At 40.0% G+C, this 18,975-nt stretch overlaps 1 protein-coding gene across 2 annotated transcripts in view; it reads left to right on the top strand.

Annotated features, from left to right (window-relative positions):
- Positions 1–18,975, top strand: part of LAMA4 (laminin subunit alpha 4) — a 153,929-nt gene that overhangs the window by 86,912 nt on the left and 48,042 nt on the right. For both annotated transcript variants that reach the window (XM_037894659.2, XM_043542824.1), the window contains 9 exons: positions 2,816–2,983; positions 4,035–4,228; positions 6,558–6,674; positions 8,998–9,146; positions 12,269–12,410; positions 14,238–14,334; positions 15,196–15,312; positions 16,740–16,925; positions 18,430–18,569. In XM_037894659.2, coding sequence (XP_037750587.1) covers positions 2,816–2,983; positions 4,035–4,228; positions 6,558–6,674; positions 8,998–9,146; positions 12,269–12,410; positions 14,238–14,334; positions 15,196–15,312; positions 16,740–16,925; positions 18,430–18,569 — 1,310 coding nt within the window. The remainder of the gene's footprint in view (positions 1–2,815; positions 2,984–4,034; positions 4,229–6,557; positions 6,675–8,997; positions 9,147–12,268; positions 12,411–14,237; positions 14,335–15,195; positions 15,313–16,739; positions 16,926–18,429; positions 18,570–18,975) is intronic.

Genomic DNA, 18,975 nt, shown 5'->3' with positions numbered 1-18,975 from the left:
TAATAGAGACAAGTAACAACAGTGAGCATCTTTCCAAGCACAACTGCACTGAAGAAAGACATTCTAGTCAGAGATTATTATCTCTATTCCAGAATATTGATGGCACCTTCCTATCACATGGACACATAAAACTGAGATTAAACCATTTGCAGCTTCTCTTTTTGTAGCTACAAGAAGCAATAAAAAACAAATGAAATATACTTGAAAGCTTTCCTGTTCTCTGTGCCATAAAGGCCGAAGCTCTATCTTACTGCACATTTACATTACTCAAGCATTGACAGGCCAAAAAGGAAAACTGCATGTGATACCAATATGTAAACACTGATTTAACCTGACCTTTGAACATCCCCTTTCCAGTCAGGGTTGGTATAGATCAATACTTGGGTGGGGGACATTTATGCAACATCTCTGTGCTATAGAAAGTGGTTTAAACGATGCAATTGGGGGCACTCTTCCCTCTATATCAGTACTGAATGGGTGCCTAAAATTTTGAGGGGTATTATAAAGTAGGAAGTGCCCTTCTTCAGATGAGACCTAAAACTGAGATCACGACCAGTTGTGGGTAATAGGAGTTCCATGGCACCTTTTGAAAAGAAGTGGTGTTAAGTACAACGTCATTGTCCTGTCCAAACACCAACTACTTGGGTTCGCCAACTACTATTTCAATTACTTGGGTATCAGAGTAACAGCCATGTTAGTCTGTATTCGCAAAAAGAAAAGGAGTACTTGTGGCACTTTAGAGACTAGCCAATTTGTTTGAGCATAAGTTTTCATGAGCTACAGCTCACTTCATCGGATGCATACTGTGGAAAGTGTAGAAGATCTTTTTATACACACAAAGCATGAAAAAATACCTCCCCCACCCTACTCTCCTGCTGGTAATAGCTTATCTAAAGTGATCACTCTCCTTACAATGTGTATGATAATCAAGGTGGGCCATTTCCAGCACAAATCCAGGGTTTAACAAGAACGTCTGAGGACGGGGGGGTGGGTAGGAAAAAACAAGGGGAAATAGGTTACCTTGCATAATGACTTAGCCACTTCCAGTTCATTTATTCTCCGACTGGTTTATGAATGTTATAATTCTTGACATCTGATTGCCAACTGTGCCCACATATCTATTCAGGGGACACCATGACAGGGCCTAATCACATCAGCCACACTATCAGAGGCTCGTTCACCTGCACATCTACCACTGTGATATATGCCATCATGTGCTAGCAATGCCCCTCTGCCATGTACATTGGTCAAACTGGACAGTCCCTACGTAAAAGAATAAATGGACACAAATCAGATGTCAAGAATTATAACATTCATAAACCAGTCGGAGAACACTTCAATCTCTCTGGTCACGCGATTACAGACATGAAAGTTGCGATATTACAACAAAAAAACTTCAAATCCAGACTACAGCGAGAGACTGCTGAATTGGAATTCATTTGCAAGTTGGATACAATTAACTTAGGCTTGAGTGGGAGTGGCTAAGTCATTATGCAAGGTAACCTATTTCCCCTTGTTTTTTCCTACCCCCCACCCCCACCCCACCCCCGTCCTCAGACGTTCTTGTTAAACCCTGGATTTGTGCTGGAAATGGCCCACCTTGATTATCATACACATTGTAAGGAGAGTGGTCACTTTAGATAAGCTATTACCAACAGGAGAGTGGGTTTGTGTGGGGGTGGGGGGGAGGGAGAGAGAAAACCTGGATTTGTGCTGGAAATGGCCCAACTTGATTATCATACACATTGTAAGGAGAGTGATCACTTTAGATAAGCTATTACCAGCAGGAGAGTGGGGTGGGGGGAGGTATTTTTTCATGCTTTGTGTGTATAAAAAGATCTTCTACACTTTCCACAGTATGCATCCGATGAAGTGAGCTGTAGCTCACGAAAGCTTATGCTCAAATAAATTGGTTAGTCTCTAAGGTGCCACAAGTACTCCTTTTCTTTTTGCAATTACTTGGGTAGTTACTTTGGATAGTGAGCATTAAACTTTTTTGTTTATTGCCCTATTATGTAGTTCTGGTGCGCACTGTTGAACAGCTACTAGGCTTCACTCTAGAGGACTCAGGGCTTAATGTAGCCCCAAAGAAGTGTCATACTCATAATCCCTGCATTCCTCCTTACCCTGCCTATCTTGTCATGTCCCTCCATATGTCTTGGAAACCTAATACCTGTCAGCTTTCATCCCTTTCCTTCTGTCTCTTTTTCCATTTCTCTTTTTTTCTCCTTTTGCTGTCTCCCTCATCTTTCCTTTTCTTTCTCTCCTTTCTCTCTTGTATTTTTATCCTCTTCTCTTGTATGCCTCCCTTTTTTCTCTGCCTCCACAGACCATTTGTTATTCCCCCTCTCTGACAGAGCTAGAATGCCCTGGTGCTGTGCTTGATACGTACTTATGTCAGGGACTTGGCGATGGCTGAACTGACACATGTAAACATTCTGGTCGATTGCCCAGAATCATTTGTGCTATGTACACCCAAATGGTTCTGACATATTAAGGGGAGTTGTGGTAGAAGTTTGTGGATTGCTAAAGATAGTTTATCAGGAAAGAAAATCCAAATGTGGATTAATATGTAGGCACTGGGAAACATTTGTGACAATCTGATAAACATGTTGTAAATAGACTAATTCATCAGACATAGTTCTGTCCACTAACTTCAGAAACAATCAGTGTCAGCTTTTCTCTGTGTCATCCCCATTTCACTCACCATCAACTTGACCTGGATTCAAACCAGGGCCCTAGGGACAAAAGTGTTTCAAAGAAGTTCACTTCACTGTAACTATGTTGGAGTGACAATCTGTTTCTTTGTCCTCAGAAATCAGCAGCAAGATGAAATACTATGGAATCCAGCATGAGCTGAGCACTGAAGATATAATTCAGAAGTTGAACTTGGCAGAGGAGATGCTGAGGGAAATCCAGCATCGCAAGCCTTTCACCAATCAGAGGCTGCTTGCTGATGATGAGGCTGATGCTGCACAAGAGTGTGAGTTTTAGGTCTCCATCTATCTATGTGTTTATTCTGATGGAAAGACATAGTATAGCAAACAATGTTCCAGTAGTAATCAGACCATGGTAACCAGCAGTGCTGAACCGATGTGCAGAGTCTGCTGATAGATGCTGACTGTAGTGGCTGGCCAGCTGGACTACTCATGGCTTAAGGATACAAAAGGATCTCTCAAAACTGGGTGACTGGGCGACAAAATGGCAGATGAAATTCAATCTTGATAAATGCAAAGTAATGCACATTGGAAAGCATAATCCCATTTATACATATGAAATGATGTACAATCCTATATGAGAATATAAGCGTGTACTAGGGTGGCCAACCCATGCCACCACCCATGTCACCACGGCTACACTGCTGTTTTTAGTACACTCATTTGATCAAATCCAGTGTATATACATCTGGAAATTATACCTCCAGCTGCAGTGTAGACACATGCTTTGTGCCTCCAAACTTAGGCCAGGGTAACTCCATTGATTTCCGTGGGGTTCACCAGCATAAAACTGGAGTCACACAGTGGCGAATCAGAGCCACAGTTAGTTCATTATTATTTCCAACCTGGCTTAGGTAATTTTGGGAATATTGCACCTTGAAGGTAAGACAATAAGTACTCTTTCATTCAGAGAATGAAAGTATGGACTAGTTAGCTGAGACTGTAAACAAAAAACAATCCTGCCCATTCCATAATAAATCATTGTAATTTGAATTTTTTATGATGAGAAAGTTCAAGTGAGACAAGTTTTTTTCCCATTTAGAAGAATAGTTAGAAATAAAATCTAGCTAAGTGTCATAGGTGAGTACCCAAGTTCCCTGGGAGCAAATATGTTTTTACTGATCCCTGATTAAGGACAGCCACTCAGGTCATAAAGTTGGTCTGATGCTGATATATGTAAACTCCATCAGAAAGAGCATACCCTGATCTTGAACTTTTTGGAAAATCACATGTAGCTAGATTGGTAACTCATGCTGTGAAGGGAGAGAACAAAGGAACGAAGAAAGATTAATCAATAACCTCTGACTCTTCTCTCAGTACTAAGGCGGGTGGAAGAGTGGGAGCTGAGGTATAATGACACCAGATCTCTGTTTCCAATCGTATTGGACCAGCTCAGTGACTATAACATGAAGCTGTCAGACTTACAGGAGGCTCTGGACCAGGCTCGTGACTATGTCAGGCAAACGGAGGATACAAATAAGAAAAATGCTGGCAAACTCCAAGAGAATGAGGTACTGTGCAGCAGCATGTATATTGTAAGTGTGTCTGTGAGCAACACATTTTCACTGACAAGGACATTTTAAATGTTGGATTCTAAAGATGTATAGCTACAGAAATGACAGTGTAGAACTTTTCCTCTATTTGAGTTTCTGTATTGTGGCTTGATGTTATCACCAGAGGGATTGCTGTCTAATGGCTAACACACAGAAATGGGAGTCCAGACTCCTGGATTCTATTCCCAGCTCTGCAGTTGTTAAAGTGTGTCAACTTAGGTAAGTTCTCTACCTTTCTGTGCTTCTGTTTTCTCAGATGACCCTAACTTGGTAGCCCTGGCCCATGGACCACAGTGAAAAATGTAAATTGGTCCATTCTGCAGCATGAATTTGACACTCTTAGTCTAGATGTAAGCTATGTAAGTGATAATAAAAGTCAGCTGCTATCCAGAGCTACAGAAGATGAAGACATGGTCTCTGCCCCAGGGAGCTAACCAAGACACAGGTTTGACAGCTTAAACCTATCTGAGATACATTGCAATAAACCCATGGCAAGGATTTCATGGCTCACCCTTTACTGCACAATGTGGCTACTCTTAATTTAATGGGGGTAATCAGGATACAACCCAGATCTTCCTGTTTCAGAAGCACAAGGCCCCCTCAGTGTAACTAAAGTATTATAAGTATAGGTCCTATATAAAAACAAAGCAGTTTGTTTTTGTTCCATTCAGCAAGAGGCAGTGGTGTGTACACATACACACACACACGTTCAGATTAAGATCCACATTTCAAGCAGCCTCAAACACCCACTCTTCACACACACACATTCACAGTCCATGAAGGGGAAAATTGGAAGTAAAAGCCCAAGGAAAGCCTCCTCTCCTGCAGGCTAGAGACAGGAGATAGCTGTCAGTGGAGAGCCAGGGAATAGCAAGGCCTCTGGGCAGTTGGAGGGAGGGAAGGCACTAGGCAGGGAGAAGCCACACAAGGGAGTTCTTGCTACAGATTTGTGTGTCCAGTTTTTATGTGTTTAAGGATGAATTTTCACCCTTTAAGTATCACACATGTATTGGGGGTGGACAGAGGAGTTCAAAAATCAGACAGCAACCAAAAAACATGATTTGTCATGTTGTTTTTTTAAAACCTTATGATTTTTAGGTCAGTCTCGTGCTTTTTTTTTTTTTTTTTTTTTTTTTTTAAATTTATTCCAATTCATGGTTTTTGAACTCTTGGGGTTGGCAATATTGACAACTTGAACTTGATGTCAAAGGTAAGAAAACACCAACATAGATGATCAAAGAGAGGAACAACATGGTCACAGGAACCAGATTTTAAATCACAGCATTTGGTATTAAATAAAATGGGGAAGATAAAGTGCAGAAATTCCCAGAAAGAGAAGTTTTCTTGGTGAAAAGGAGATTTCTAAGGCCAGTCCAAGGGTTTTAAGTGTAGGGATGCTGTTTAACTGGTGGACTTGAGAGATGTTTTAGGAAAAGAAGCACCAGATACATGTACTTGTTTTAAACAAATGTCCAGGAGAACAGCGCAGTGAATCAGATCATTATTTTATTCTTCCTTTCTGACTTTTATTATCGCTAAATAGTATGTAGCTAAGGACTTAGTATTTTCTTTTAATAATTAAATATAAAATCAGGCATTCAGTTTTTGTGAATTGCTCTATAAGAAGCTTAGGATTCTCATGTACAGAATCTCCTTTGTTCCTCTCTTCCTTTGTTTTATAATTACTGTGCAGAAGCAGATCTGCAGCTTATCTCATATTCATGAAGTGAAGGCTGAAGTATGTTGGATGTGGTCATAATTGTTCTTTGCTTTTAACCATTGTTTGAGTTTCATTACTTTCCACAATTAAGGCAGCTGCTGTAGCAAAGAGAACATTCACATTACTCTTATTATTGCTATGGAAAACAGATCTCTAATTTGTATGTAGAAAAAAACCTTCAAGTCCAAACTAATCTACATGCCACTGTGAAAAGTCCATATTTTATTTGTCTTTGTACTGCCAGAGCACTGTTCTGATGGTGTAGTAAGGGTGGTTCATTCCAATAATTGCTCAAACTGTAATATAAAATGAAATTTATTTTTGTAAATAAAGGCCCTAGTCCTCCATGAGGACAAGCCAAACTGAAAAGTCATATTACAATATGCAACTTGAGAAGTGTGAGCAAAATTTGGTCTTAGCTTTTTTCCCATTTAATTAATGTTATCTGTTCATTTGTTTTACCAGTATAACTGTAGTGTTCATATTAACAACATAGCAGAGAACATGAACACTGCATTTTACCAATGCACAAAACATTTCTGAATGTGGATTTATTTTTTTCTGCAGAAGCAACAGGAGAAGGTGAAGGAGCAAACTGATGATGTGAACAGTATTCTGCTGAGTGCCAGAGATACTTTAGTTAAGCCACAGCAATTCAGCACAGAATTAAGTGATGTGATAAAGGTAGGTGCCTGATTGTATGACCTGTTGTATGACTTGTTTAAATGCTGTGCTTGCTTTTTTTTTAACAAGTCATGTATTCAAAACATCAAACTTGTAGAACACTTTCTACATAGCATTGCTGACATACTGATAAATATTCCAATAAAACCTAATAATTTCTGCCACAGTCAAAATATTTGTAATGAAATTTTACTGCACTGCCACAGAAAAATGATGTTATTTTAAGAGTACCCTATTAGGGATAGATTTGAGTTAAGCCTTTTTTCATGCATTTCTCAGTTACTTCACAAGGGATGCCCAGTCAAGAGACCAGAAGATGCACTGAGCAGAGAAATGTTCTGTCTGTTAAAGAAAAAGCCCCACACAAACCCCTTTGTCCATTTCAGACAGAAGGCAGGAACAGGTTAAAGACCCTGAATCTCAACTTAGAGATAAGCAGTTGTTGGAATTTGATGTTTATACACCCATCTACAAATCCTCTTAAAAGTCAATTACTCTGTGAAGCAGTGGACTGAGGAAGTAAGGATTAATGTTTCATGGTGTAAAAAAGGTTGATCCTTTTTTTTCAACACTGAAAATAGACGAGGGTGGTCAGAAAATGCCAATCATTTTTGTGAGAAGAGGTTTTTTTAACATTTTCTGGAATTTGTTTGTCTTTTTTATGAAAACCTGAAGCAATCTAAGAAGAGGTTTCTGATAACCAAACACTTTAGAACTTTAGAACTGAAGAACTTTACTCCAAAAAATTCAGTTTCCATTTTTTATAGAAATGAAAACTTTTGACCAAAATTTTGGTGGAAATTTTTCATTCTGATTATTTATTTTATTTTATTTTATTTTTAACAAACAAAATTGAAACAGAAATTTTTCATTTTGGTTAAAAAATCACTTTTCGTTGATAAACTGATTTAACGAAAGGAACCCCACACAACAACAACAACACAGCAAAACAAGAAACCCCCCCAAAAAACGTGACCTGCAGTAAGCATAATCTTTTTCATGTTGTGATACAATATTTACATGTGACTCTATTTGTACACCGGTCACCTTGCAAATATTTCATACAACAGGTGTTTACAGTTTGTTTTTCTCTCTTAATTCGTAAGTATAAATGTAACAAATTGCAGGAAGGAAAGTGGCATGAAAATGAGTGTCAAGCAGCTCATTTGCTGTTAAGAGAGGCTCTTAACTCACTGTTCTATTCCATTCTTGTATCTTGTACACCGAGGCCACTATGGTTTAATGTTGATCTACAGGGCTTTAAGCAGGTGGAGTACACACTGGAGAGGAGATGGTTGAAGACCTGTCTTATGTTGGACCTTCTGTACAAGTATTTTATATGGCTGTCCAGAAGAGCTAGGGCTGAGGCAAAGAGACATTACTTGTCCTCAGCCATAGGCACTATAAATAACCACTCATGAACTGTTGGTAGTCACAGTCTTCTGAATCCATGCTGCCATACCCATGAGTAGTCCCATCAGCCGGTCACTATAAGACGTTTCTTTGCAGAAACGTTTCTTTTCTTTTCTTAACCATGATTTTTTTCTTTCTAATTTAGGAAGAGCCACAGATACTGGCTTTTTGCAAAGAAACCTTTATGAGAATTCCCCCACATAATCCCATCAGTGTCCCTCTGTAGAAAAGAGTTCAGAATATGTCCCCACCCCTAGCAGAACCCAGGGAATTCAATCCATAGGAACTACACTAGCAGGGAGACTTCCCTATGGCTACAGCTGTAACCAGGAACCCCAAAGGGGCTATGCAGAAGACATAATAAGCCTGAGGCTGTATTACCTTTATGGTTACAGTCTGCTGGGAGTGCAAAGGTTCCACATGTACGGGGAGGTGGACAGTGCCACAGAGGCGGATGAGCCCACCCCACCCTTCATTCTGTGCTGTGGATCCAGATGGGCTGAGCCCTTCAAGTGCAGATCAGTGGAGTACAAACTGTCTCTTTTATCCAACCTATTAAGCCTCAATTTCAGATGATTTCAGCTAATCACTGTGGCACTAATATCAGCAAAGGTAATGGAAGATAAGACCATCTCTCAAATGTGTTCATGTCCCATGTATCTATCCATTGTCCCTCTGTTTATGATATTTTGGCTTATTTTTCTCACTCTTCTCACTCCTCCCATTCAGTCACCTTGACCCCATCTATATTTTGCCTCCTTTTCAACTTCCCTCTTTTTCATCTGTTAAAATATATCATAGTTAAACTATACGTTACCTAAAAAACCAAAAAAACCCTGCACTGTTAGAGTAAAGAGGATATATTTGTTACTATTTTCAGATTCTTTCTATCCTTCCATATTTTGTTTAGAATGTGTCGGGGTTCTATGCAGAAATAGATGGCGCTAAAAAGGAATTACAAGAAAAACTAGCCAATTTGTCTCGATTTGATGATGATTTGGTGCAGCAGGCTATGGAGTATGCACAGGAGCTTCAAAGACTTGCTGACGAGTTGGACCGGTAAATTTTAACTACAGCAGACTGTACGGCGCTAATTTTAAGGGCTACTAGTCACACAGTTAGATGGGTAAACAGACAAGCAAAAAGATAGTACATTATATATACTGATTATAGATACACATTAAGCAAATCACTGTAAAGTCATATGTTCCAGGGATTATATCACAGTCTGCGAGAAAGTCTTTTAACTAGAGCTGGTCGATATTTTGTTTAATATTTTTGAATTTTTTTTAATGTCAAAAATATTTATTTAAATTCCTTATGTTTTTTATTCACACATTTTTCAATCATTTCTTTATAATCCCAAAGTAACAGATATAAAGTAGATGACTGAGAAATAATATGATACTGGAAAATGTAAATGGGGATTTCAAAAATAGCTCATAAAATAAAATGGTTCATGTGAATAAGATGATTCACATAAAAAATTGCCTTACAGCTACACTCAGAGGTAGGGTCTGCTGTAATTTTGACTCAAACTGAGTGTACTATATCCAGTGGTGAGCTGGAGCCAGTTCACTAGAATCGGTTGTTAAATTTAGAAGCCCTTTTAGAACCGGTTGTTCCGCGAGGGACAACTGGTTCTAAAAGGGCTTCTAAATTTAACCGGCCAAAAGTGGTGCCTTAGGCGCTGACTCCACAGGTGCTCCAGCCCTGGAGCACCCAAGGGGAAAATTTAGTGGGTGCAGAGCACCGACCAGCAGCTCCCCGCCCCACCCCCGGCCCCAGCTCATGTCCACTCCGCCTCCGCCTCCTCCCCTGAATGCGCCGCCCCACTCTGCTTCTCCGCCCCCCCCAGGCTTCCCGCGAATCAGCTGTTCGCACGGGAAGCCGAGGCAGGCTAAGAAGCAAGCGGCAGCTTCCCCCTCAGGCCCAGGGAGGCGGAGGTGAGCTGGGGCGGGGGGGCGCAAGGAAGGCCGCCTGCGCCGCAGCAGGTAACCCCACGGGGGGGGGGGTGTGTGCAGGGGAACCGCTCCCCGCCCCAGCTAACCTCCACCACCCTCGGCCTGAGCGGGAAGCCGCGGCCTGCTTCTCAGCCCTCCCCGGCTTCCTGCCGAACAGCTGATTCACGGGAAGCCGGGGGGTGGGAATGTGGAGAAGCAGAGCGGGGCAGTGGGTTCAGGGGAGGAGGCGGAGCGGAGGTGAGCTGGGGCCGGGTGTGGGGAGCTGTCTGTGGGTGCTCTGCACCCACCAAATTTTCCCTGTGGGTGCTCCAGCCCCGGAGCTCCCAGGGAGTCGGTGCCTAAGGTGCCACTTTTGATGTGAGCAGTGGGGGAGCGGCCACTCCCCCTGCTCCCCCGCAGCTACGCTTCCCTGTCCCTAGGAGCCAGAGGGACCTGCCGGATGCTTCCTGGGAGCTGTCCCAGGTAAGCACCGCCGGGACTCCCCACCTCGCCCCCTGGCAGGTGCCTCTGGCTCTTAGGGGTGGCGTGGACACCCACTACGGTGGCCCACGAGACCCTCCTGCCCGGTTCTGGGGGCAGTCAGGGGACAGGGGATGGGGGTGGATAGGGCATGGATCCTGGGGAAGGCATCAAGGAATGCGGGGGGGTTGGATGGGACAGGAGTCCTGGGGAGTGGGGGTGGGCAACGACCCCCTCGTGGGGTGAGGAGGGAACCCGTTGTTAAGATTTTGGCAGCTCATCACTGACTATATCTATAGTAATTTAAATACCAAATGGATGGTGTCAGGGTGAATTGGTCCAGTTGCATACATTAAAGGTGTCCTAAGCCTTTTTGTTCTGTTGAAAGATGATAAATACTGAGATTTTAACCAATATATACAAAAGTGATTTCTAGACAGATTGGATTTATGGTTTTATTTACAAATGTGATTATGTGTGAAAAAATTACTATTGTAAGTGATTACTTGCAGAAAACACATTCACCAAATTCTGCTTTCAGTATCAAGTAAAGGTATTCATGTGCATAAATGTTTGCAGTATCAACCCTTAACTGCTCATCAAGTATCTAATTTAAATACATTTTAAGAGTTGTTTCTTAATATACTTAAGCCCTAGATAGGAGATGAAAATACAGAAAAAAATTACACTGAAAGCCAGTGGTTTCTTATTCTAAAATTAAACAATGCAGAAACTTAAAATTGCATAGTCTATAATTTTACATAAACTGGAACAGACCCCCACAAAAAACTGATATGTTAGGTTTGAGAGCTACTAACTAATGGTATTGAAGTCATTTGAAAGAGAGTGCCTCCACGACAGGATGAAATGGATAGCTAGCACTTTCTCGAGTACATGAGATCAGGAATTTAATACAAAGCAAATGGAAACCTTTATGGATGATGGAAATGTGACACTGTTATATTTGTTGGAAAGATTATCCTACGGTGAAAGTTTAATCCCTTAAAACATTTATTCTGTCTTCAAATCATGCCTTCTGGTTTTGTTGTTTTGCTTTGCTTGTCTTTATTTTGTTTAGTATAGTTTCATTTTGGTCTTTGGACACATTTAAAACATTTCAGAAATCTTATGAGAGAGTCCAGTCTGGAGATGCAATAAGGCCCTGATCTGTCAATCGTTTACATACATGATTAATTTGATTACTGAGAGTAGTCCCATTGAAATTATGTGTTTGCAGGATTAGGCCCTAAATCTGGAAAGTTAGGATAAAGTGTGTTTGAGTTCCTCTCTGAACCAAACATAAGCTATGAATTTTCATGGGTTTGTTCATCACCAAATGTAAAAACCTATTGCAAGTAGGATTGAGGTCATAAATTGATGTGTTAGATATAACTAGTAGCTATCTTATTTATTATATGAAACTGGAATATGTAAACTACACCTAAATGGTAGTCTTCATAAAAGCACTCACTGCTGGCCTCTCTCTACTCTCATTGGAGTCAATGGTAAAATTCCCATGGATCTCAGCTGGAACAGAGTAGTTAGGTTATTGCTGAGTGTTTTTGAAAGTTCCAGCCAAATGGCCTAATTCCATCTTCACACGTGAAAAATTCACCATGGAAATCAGATGGGAGTCAATGGGCATGTATGGAAGTGAGAGTAGTGTTTAGACCAAAGTTCCTGTGTCTCAAGATTTTACAAGTAAGAGATGTAAACAAATTATTTTTTTTCTTTTTTTCCTTTCTGTCCTTCTAACAGGAATTTACACAGTGTTGATACAAATGGGTTGGTACAAAAAGCATTAAATGCCTCAAATGTCTATGAAAATATTGCTACTTATATTGAGGAAGCTAATGAAACTGCATTACTGGCATTAAACACAACACACAGAGTCAGTGATGTAAGTAGTTTTCATAATGTTCATGTCTGCTTTGCACTGAATCAGGGTCCCAGCATGATGTTATAAGACTTTGTGCTCCTGGGTGTGAAGTAAAACCAAGTTCTTCACCATTTGTCAATGTAGCATTTCTGCAAGAATGGGGGCTTCATCCCTGTTGCCTGAACAAATTCCAAACTGGTTATGTACTTCTGCTACCCCAAATTTCCCTGGTAGTTTCATAAGAGTATAGTGGTGTTCTTCACTTCCTGTCCTAAACTGTTGTGTACTGTTGCTGTGTGCTGTTAAAATGGCTGCCATGTTTTGGCCCCAGAGAGGCTGCATTTCAGGAGTGGTTGAAATGATAGATCAGAAGTGATGCAGAAGGTGGTGGTGATTAGACTCTGACCCCAATTTGGCAAAGCTGATAAAGCATATTCTTGATATGAGCATATACATAGTGCCATCCCTTACAAGCTCTTAAGCATAAGCATATGTCCCATTGACTTCAAGGGTAAAGTGTTTTGCTGAATCTGCTCCTATTGCCCTAGCATTGAGTCACTTAAATACTCTTAAGCTATCATTTACTTGCTCTACTAATGTGAAAAGGAATCTAAGTTGGTGTAACTTGCGTGCCAAAGAGCCAGTAGAAAGCATGTGTTTAAGTAGTGTTCACCCTACTTTATAACTTACATCCACTTATATATCACTACTGAATTTGGCCCAAATAGTTTGTAAGCTCTTTGGGATTCTGTGTGCTGTAAAGCAGTACTCAAGTTTAAGACATTATTAAGTATCAGTTATAGTGTACTGCAAGTAGAATAGCTTTTAATGTGCAAGTTTTACACTGGATTGGCCCCATGAGCTATCCAGTACATGATTTCATTGGGAAGCCCATGGGTCTCACTTAGCCCATCTAGAAAAACTGCACAAAAGAACAACTTAGCTGAAAATTAGATTTGGCATCTGAGCTGCCATTCATGTTTGTGCCATATTTGAATTCAGACTTTCTAACACTGTTATTGTTTGTTATTTTACAGCATCGTAAGTATGCACAGTGTTTTGCAAAACATATAGGAGGACTTTGTCCCTGCCCTGCACAGCTTACAAATTCGTCCTTCAATACACTAGGCTGACCACCTATGTCTCGTCCAAGGGACTCCATCCTCTGGTCAGTGAGTGACTGAGGAGAGATTGCCACAGGTGTCATGGCCTGGGGAGCCTAACTTTGGAGAGGGAGTAAGCAATTCTTGAAGCAGATCCCCAACCCCTGCATATAAGAGCAAGCAACCTTTCTCTTATCTTGGAAGATTCACCCTCTCGTTCTCCTCCTTTTTAGCCCAGTTTTGCTCCCATTGAAGCCAATGAGACTTTTGCCATCGACTTCAATGAAAGCAAGTTCCAGAATCAAAAAGCATCTAATGCATCTTCTATTTATCCCACAGCTTGCTCCATTCTTCCTCCCTGCCAGGGGATGATCTCCCTAGTGGGGAACTGATGACGGGTACTTCTTCCTTCTCAGGGATAGTGTCTTGCAATCTGAATAGCATGATTATTGGTTAGGCCACATCTTAGTTGCCTAATATAGATAATATTTGTGCTATTCTGCAAATTTATTATTCAGTTCACCTGTATGGAGGAAATACATTCCTTTAAACTTCAGTTGCAACCTATAGAAAATTTGCATTTGAACCATTTTTCTCATCTAATCACCCACTTTTTACTTTAGCAGAGAAAATGTAACAGCAGCAATTGGAAATTGTGAAATATTATGTCATCTAAAAGCAGACACAATAAAGAGATACATTTCATCAAGCAGATTCTGACTCTCTTTTTGAAATGAATTTGTAGGCTGTAGTTGGAATTGATTCTCAGATCATTTACCATAAAGATGAAAGTGAAAGGCTCCTCAATCAAGCCAAGGAACTACAAGAGACAGCAGATGCCAGTAAATATACATCCTTCCTATTGGTTTGGCTACTTCGCTGGTAATACGATAGCTCTGTATATGAAAAGAGATTTCAAAAGCACATCATTAAGGAGGAAATGCTGCTGCAACAGAATAACATATTGATCAAAGTTAGAATCCAATGTGTTAGAAAAGGAAAATGTACAGTTTGAATAGCTAGTGTCGTACCAAGCTGATGAGAGTTTTCTGTTATTTACAGTGGGCACATTTTCAGGTGTATTAAAAGATTAAGGGTCTGATCCTGCAAACATGTATGCATTTGAGTAACTTTACTCATCTGAGTAGTCTCAGAGAGGTCAACACATTCATTTATGCATTCATAAGTGAATGCAGTTTTGGGCCCTAAAAATCTAGTTAGGAATAAGATAAGATTTAAAAGATTCTGGCATTTTCTTCATTGAAAATAATGGAACTTCTATAAAAACAATGGAAATTACTGTTTTTATTTTTCAAGGCTTTGTGCTTTCCCATAAAAACTCACCTTGAAGTTTGTACTGTAATATATTAGCACTTGTCCCAAGCAGTTACTGGCTATCAAAGTTCTTTTTGAGAGGTGATCTTTAATGAAGATAGGGAAGCAGTTTCCAGATTCTCCTGAGAAGACTCTTCCAGGAGAATGTTGAGCATCAGCTGGAAGATTGCTTAGCAATTTAGATCACCTGAAACCAACATCACTAGAATGCATGATATTAAAGTTAGTCGGGGTAAACACTACGGTAACTAATGTTTGTTAAATGCACAGCAATATATCTGTGCAGCATAGTAACACTAAAGACAAGATTTTTTATGTGCTCTTTGAAATCATAGAGTTCAATCGTTTTTTCTGTTCTGTCCTCACAGGTAATGATTTAACAGTTGCAGACACTAGTCGCCGTATTGCTGGAACAATTGCCAGAAAGGATGCTCTGAAAAGCCGCTTGATGAAAGCCATGAAACAAATTCAATCAGTAGAGAAAGGTTGTAAGATAAATACATCGACTTTATCTTTACTATCTGACTATGAAATTTATAGTCAGATCCCCACTCTGATTAGCTCAAGCAGCATTTGACTGAATCTTTAAAAATAAGATTTCAAAAACAAGTCTGCCTTTAACCCATTCAAAATGTAGGAAAGATTCCTAGAACTTCCCGATGAAGGCAGAAAATTAAGATAACCTGCAGTAAAACACACTGTCTCTCTAATGTGCACATTCTTAGCGATGGGGCACATAATATACACATAACTACTCCGAATGACATCTCATTAGTCATCACAGTCTTGTCACATGAGTCATTTAGGCAAAGCCAGAAACTTCACAAGGCACTTTTTGTCTCCCCAAATTGCAATTATGATGATATAATATAAAAGTTACAAGATGACAAGTTTTAGTTCTTTCTCTTTTGTTCATTGTTTTAAAAGAAAATAATGTGAAGACCTTTCCCATTAACAATGACAATGCAACAGCTCATTGTACAGTGCTTTCAATAGCATGATGAGAGAACATATCCTATCATCTGAAGCTGCATTGACTTCTCTTGGCCTGCAGTTTACGAAAGGTTGCCGTCCATCACTTTATTCTTGACTTCATTACAGACTGGATACTCCATTAATTTGTAGACCTATTGCACTAATAATCAAAATGTAATTTAAGAGTATATTGTACTTGGCAGATTGAATACTTTGGTGGGATGCCACTGGCAATTTATGATTAACTAGGTGTTCCCTTAATTCTTGAAATAAATAGAGGTCATGAGCATCTGTTAGCATTTCCAGCTGTACTTTACCATCTCCTGAGGGCCATACATGTCCCAAGAGGAGCTGGGCAATCATTTTTCATCAAAACGTTTTTCAATGAAAAATGGCTTTTTGACTAAAAGTATGTTGTCATGTGAAAATTTCTGATTTAGTTGATATTTTCAGGGTTCTTGTTTTAAAAAACTGGAAGAGAATGTCAGTCATCAAAAACTTTTCAGTATTTGTTTTTCTACAATAACCTGAAAATGTTCACCAAAAAAATTCAACAAAAAAATTTCATATTCTTTGACAATGTCACCAAAAATAAAATATGTTTTTAATCCATTTGAGTCCCAGAGCCTTGGATATACTAGCCATTACAAATCAAGCTCACTGAAAAGCTTAAAATGTAACAGTCAAACAATCAGCCAAATGCAGTTGGTACGTCTTAATCATTAATATAATAGCAAACAAGGGAGAGTTTTCAAATTCTTTGTGTAATTTGAAAAAATAATAAAACTAAGGTTTGTTTTTTACCTCTGTGTGAGGAAAGCTCCAGCACTGTTGAAGCGAAACGCTCATTAATCTTATTTTCATTTTCTGAAGCATTAGTCAGAAGTAGTGTACTTTAATAGTATTTATTACTGCTCATTCTCTATTCATATTACAGGTGATATTAGACAGCATTTGGACCAATTTAAACTCATTACTCAAGAGGCTGTCAATGCTACCATGGCAGTAACCCAGACTACTACCCCAATGGCTAAAAATCTGAAGAACTGGTCCGAGAACCTTCAGAACTTTGAACATGATGCTGTTGCTTATGACAGTGCTGTGGACTCAGCTGGGGATGCAGGTATACTAACTGTAACATGGCATTGAGACCCAATGTTACTTGGTGTTACTGTAGCAGGTGTTCATTGCAAGCACTATAGTGTAAATGTAGATTGACAAGTGTCACCGTTGAATATGGTATGAGTTGCTTTCCCTGTCACCTCACAGCATATTATATTACTATCTGCTCTAACTCCTGGATAACACATGCTTGAAAAATGACTCAACATTTTTTGAGACTCATTGAAAGTCAATGGTGTCTTAGACTTTTGAAAATGGAACTTAGGCCCTTTTGAAAATTTTACCGCTTGTTAAATACATGTTACCAATTACTATTATGGTAGTGATGGTGGTGGTGACAATAGTGTTGGTGGTTTATTGTTATTGTAGCTCCTATAGGTCAACCACAAACAGGGCCCCATTGTGCTAGGCACTACAGCCATAGAGAAGAAAAGTCCCTGCCCTGAAGAGATTACAGTCTAAATAAACAAGCAAGACAAAGGATAGGGGAAAGGGATATAACATACGTGCAGAGTGATCAATGGGATGGATTGTAAGCATCATGTTAGTTCCCTAGTTTGTTTGGGGTTTTTTTTGGGGGGGTGGGAGGATAGTGGGCTGTTAGGAAGTGAAGGGATCAACTGAACAGAAAGACAAAAGAAGAAATAAAGAAGGACTATAGAAGAGAGGGAGGTAAAAGGGACAAGGAAAGGGGAAGAGGGAGGGCAGATGGAGTGAGGCTGAGGTCAAGAGACTGTGGGGGATGGAGGGAAGGGAGATAGAAGACACAGCCAATTAGCACAGAGAATTTCCAGAGTAAAACTGCAGAGAGCAGTCTCGTGATGTCATCGGTGTCTAACTGTGTCTACTGCAGTTGCTTCTGTGTTGGTTGCCAGCAGAGATTTTTACTGGCTCTGCCCAGGAGTTTCTTCACAGACTTCATGTGGGATTCTGGGCAAATCACTTAGGCCCAGATCCTCAAAGGTATTTAGGTGCTTAACTTCTATTGAAATCAATAGAAGGTAGGTGCCTCAATACCTTTGAGGATCTGGGCCTTACTGGTTCTATGTTTCAGTTTCCCTGTCTGGGAAATGAGCATAGTACTCATCTAACTCACAGGTGTGTTGTGAGGTTAAACCCATTGATGTTTGTAAAGCACTTTGACATGTTCCAAAAGAAGGTGTTACATGAGTGCAAAGCTGCTGTTGTTATTCATATTGGAGTAGCACCTAGAGGCACCAAAAAAATCTTATAGTACTCAGCACTGATTCTGCATGCTGTTGCATACAGGCAGATACCTGCACCTACACAGAACCCTGGTGAAGTGAATGGGGCTCTATACAGGTGCAGAGGTCCACCCACATGGAGCAGCTTGCAATATCAGGACCTTTGCTTAAGAGAAGAAGCAACATGGGTGATGCAAACAAATACTAGTGAGAGGGAAGGAATGGAAATTGAATTCCACTCGTACAAAAACAGTGTTATGCAGTGGGGAATTGGACTTTTAGTTTCCTTTCTAATTGCAGTGAAGAATCTGACAGAGGTCATCCCTCAGCTCCTGGATAAACTGCGTACAGTAGACCAAAAGTTGCCAGCAAACAACATTTCTGCCAGCATTCAACGGATCAGGGAGCTAATTGCTCAGACTAGGAGTATAGCAAGCAAGGTAAAACACTTGGATCAGACATTCGATTATGAGTGATAATGATCAAATGCATCTTATTAACAACTCCATTTCCCTGAGCTAGATTCCAGGTCTGAATCTTGATGTTATGTTATCTCTCCCTAACAACTGGATGAGCACAGTACAGTGGTAGCAATTAAAATCTTTAGAGTTGGTACATGCAAATAATTAACATGGTATTCATGGCAGAATATGATGGTAATGTTGATTAGCCAATATGATAATGGTGGTCACTGCAGCAGAATCATTTAAAGCTAAAATGGTATTTACTATTAGTTTATTATTCAATTGCCAACATTAATTACGAGCAGGAGCAATTGTGATCATTTCAATGAAAACCATTGTGAGGTCACAATATTTCTTTTTGTTAAAAAAGGCCTTTTTCACA

This window comes from Chelonia mydas, chromosome 3 (assembly GCF_015237465.2).
Source record: "Chelonia mydas isolate rCheMyd1 chromosome 3, rCheMyd1.pri.v2, whole genome shotgun sequence".
NCBI classification, from domain to species: domain Eukaryota; kingdom Metazoa; phylum Chordata; order Testudines; family Cheloniidae; genus Chelonia; species Chelonia mydas.
Note: the sequence above shows the minus strand (reverse complement) of the source record. Positions and strands in the feature narration are given on the sequence as shown.